Below are 3,433 nucleotides of genomic sequence, written 5' to 3'. Positions count from 1 at the left end.
AATCAATATTTTGGAAGAAAATTTAGATCTAAAGGTTCAGCACAAGAATATTATGAATGAAAAATGATAGAACCTAAAATCAACACAAAAACATGATTCAAGAGTAGATCTACAAAATTTGAACCATAGAAATGCAAGAACAAGTGTAGATCTAAGATTTAATCAGTTTATTTTTTTTAATCTACTCTAAATAGCACCAAACCACAAGACAATGGAGGATATACATGGAGTATAAGATGAAGATCAAGGAATTAAAGAGAATTCGCCGAACAAAAAGATAGAGGAAGCAAAAGAACATCACTTAGATGAAGATGCTCTTGATACCACATGATGTAAGCTCCATTGGAGCTTGTAGGCCTAGGATCTTCTTCATCAATGGATTCCTTTGCTTCTTAGAAGATGAATGGCAGCGGAATGGAGAAGGAAGAGAGAGAGGAGACGCCACTTCAAGGAGAAGATGAGTCTAGAAGAAGCTCACCACCATAGGAGGCCATGGATAAGAGCTTGAAGGAAGAAGGAGATGAATGAAGGGAGAGGAAGAGAAGAGCACGAAATTTTGTGCTGTAAAAGAGCTCTGAAATCTAAAGTATAATTTTCAAATGATCAAAGTTTAAAAAATGCACATATATGACCTCTATTTATAGCCTAAGTGTCACATAAAATTGGAGGGAAATTTGAATTTCAATTCAAATTTCAGTTGAATTTGAAATTGAATTTGTGGAGCCAAACTTTGGAGCCAAAATTTGACTAATTATGATTAGTGAATTTTAGTTATGGTTCAGCCCACTAATCCAAGATCAATTCCAAGATTCTCCACTAAGTGTGCTTAGGTGTCATGAGGCATGTAAAGCATGAAGGACATGCACAAAGTGTGACTATATGATGTGGCAATGGGGTGTAGTAAGCAAATGCTCACCTCCCCCTCTAGAATTTCATTGGATTGGGCTTCTACCAATTCAATTAAATTTATTTCCAACCATACACATCAAATATTCACTTAGTGCATGTGAAATTACAAAACTACCTCTAATACAAAAGCTAGTCTAGGTGCCCTAAAATACAATGGCTGAAAAATCATATATTTATAGGGTACCCTACCTACATTATGGAGCCCTAAATACAAGGACCAAATATAATGACATCTTAGTCTAATATGTACAAAGATAATTGGACCCAACCTTGGCCCATGGGCTCAGAAATCTACCCCGAGGTTCATGAGAACCCTAAAGCCTTCTTCAACAGCTCTAGCCCAATCCTCTTGGAGTCTCTTGCTCATGGCTCTAGTGACTGGTCCCTTCCTAGGGAGGATTGCATCAAGAAATATGTCATCCAATAGCTACCTTGTGTTTCTTAAAAACTTCCACTAGCTGAGATTCCTCCTCCTTTCTTAAGGAATTGTTGATGATCACTGGACTTATTTCATTTTCTCCCAAGAAGACATACTTCAGATGTTCTGGAAGAGTTTTTAACTAACCCTTGGCCTTTTCTGCTGGAATGTCCTTCTTCAATTCTTCAAATACAACTTTTTCAGAAGGATTTTCTTCTAAACCCTCTACTTCTTCCAAACAGTTCTGCAATTTTGTTTCTTCCTTTGTTGTCAAACACTCCATAGTATTAGTCAATGCTTTTTCTAGTGGGGACTGCAGCACCATGGCTCTAGCTACCATGTCTACCTCATGTTCGACCTTTTTTATTTTAAAACAGGCCTTATGGTCACTTGGGTGCTTCATGGCTTCAAATAGATTAAATGTAACCTTTTGATCATCCTCACTCATTTCAAGATTATCTTTCCCCATATCCACCACATATTTGGCTGTTAACATGAAGGGGCAGCCTAAAATCAATGGGATTTTAGCGTCCTCTTCAATGTCCATGATCACAAAATCTGCAAGGAAAGTAAATTGACGCACTTTGACCAACACGTCTTCCACTACACCGTATGGCCTTGTGATTGATCGATCTGCCAGCTGCAATGTCATTCTTGTTGGCATGATTTCCAGCTCTCCAATCCTTCTGCACATGGATAGAGGCATCAAATTAATGCTAGCCCCTAAGTCAATAAGGGCTTTTCCAACTGACATAGAAACAATTGAGTAAGGGATTGTGACACTCCCTGGATCCTTGTATTTTGGTGAAAGGATTCTCTGGATGACAACACTGCAATTTCCATCCACCATAATGTTGTCACTGTTGATATATTTGCCCTTCTTGGTCTGCGGATCCTTGATAAATTTGGAGTAGATTGACATTTTTTGCAAGGTTTCTCCAAATGGGATAGTTATCTCCAATTTCTCGAAGATATCAAGGAAACCGGCAAAGTGTCATTCCTTGTCTTTCTTGGACGGCACCAAAAGGTATGGTGCATCCTTCCCTGTGCATGGAACAACCTCCTTCTTCTTTTCTCTAGCCAACTCACTCTGTCTTTTTCTCTTCTTTATTTTCTCTTTTTTTTTCATTTTTCTCATTTTTTTTCTTCCTCCTCATTATTTATTTTTTTCTCCCTCATCTGATCTTCTTCATTTTCTTTTTCTCCTTCAGCTACTAATTTTTTATCATCACCAATCTTACTCTCATTCTCCACTATGGTTGCCCTCTTGCTTCTGGTCATGACAGGCTTGCATTCTTCTTTGAGAATTTTCTCAGTGTTAGCCCCAAAACCTCGAAAAGAATTGTCAGCTATTTGCTTAGCTAGCTGCCCCACTTGGATCTCCAGGTTTTTTATGGCTGACTCAGTGCTCTTGTGATTGGACATTGAAACTTGCATAAAGTGAGCCAAAGTCTCTTCCATCTTGGTGGTCCTCTCAAACAAGCTAGGCCCCTGATTCTGAGGTATATTGGATGGTCCTCCTTGGTCTTTATTGAACTGATTCCCTAGATGAGACCTCCATCCTTGCCCTTGATTCTGATTAAAATTTGCACCTTGCTGGTAACCTGAAAAACTACCTACATGGAATCCTTGTCTGTTCTGGTTCCCTGTATAATTCACTTCCTTTGTAGCATCATCTAGGGGTATGCAACAGCCAGACTCATGTGCTCCTCCACATATACTATAACCTCCAACCTGCATAACTGTTGAATGGGAAGGTTGAGCCTCTTGTAATTGTGTTGGCAGCTTGCTAAGTGTCTCAGTGAGTAATTCTAGCTACTTAGCTAGCAACTTGTTTTGTGCCAATAATGCATCTTGTGAAGAAGCTCTAACAACCTTCTCTTTATGGGAACATGAGTTCTATCACGCAAAATAGAATGATCACTAGCAGCCATATTCTTAATAAGTTCCATTGCTTCTTCAGGAGTCTTCAATTTAATCTTTCCTCCTGTAGAAGCATCCAATAATTTCTTGGACTACGGTCTCAAACCATCAATAAAGATGTTCAGTTGAATAGGCTCGAAGAATCCATGAGTTGGTGTCTTCCGCAGCAAGCTACAGAATCTT

General features: G+C 38.9%; 1 protein-coding gene across 1 annotated transcript; it reads right to left on the bottom strand.

Moving 5' to 3' along the window:
* Nucleotides 1–1,469: 1,469 nt before the first annotated feature.
* Nucleotides 1,470–2,249, bottom strand: LOC114389758. Its single transcript, XM_028350498.1, has one exon. It carries the CDS (start codon nucleotides 2,247–2,249, stop codon nucleotides 1,470–1,472), a length of 780 nt encoding a protein of 259 aa, XP_028206299.1.
* Nucleotides 2,250–3,433: the final 1,184 nt, after the last annotated feature.

This window comes from Glycine soja, chromosome 16, assembly GCF_004193775.1.
Source record: "Glycine soja cultivar W05 chromosome 16, ASM419377v2, whole genome shotgun sequence".
NCBI classification, from domain to species: Eukaryota; Viridiplantae; Streptophyta; class Magnoliopsida; order Fabales; family Fabaceae; genus Glycine; species Glycine soja.
This window is presented reverse-complemented; position numbering and strand designations above follow the sequence as displayed.

What these genes read in the sequence shown, in the direction of transcription:
- LOC114389758 (XM_028350498.1), bottom strand. Translation starts at nt 2,249, where the DNA reads ATGTCAATCTACTCCAAATTTATCAAGGATCCGCAGACCAAGAAGGGC.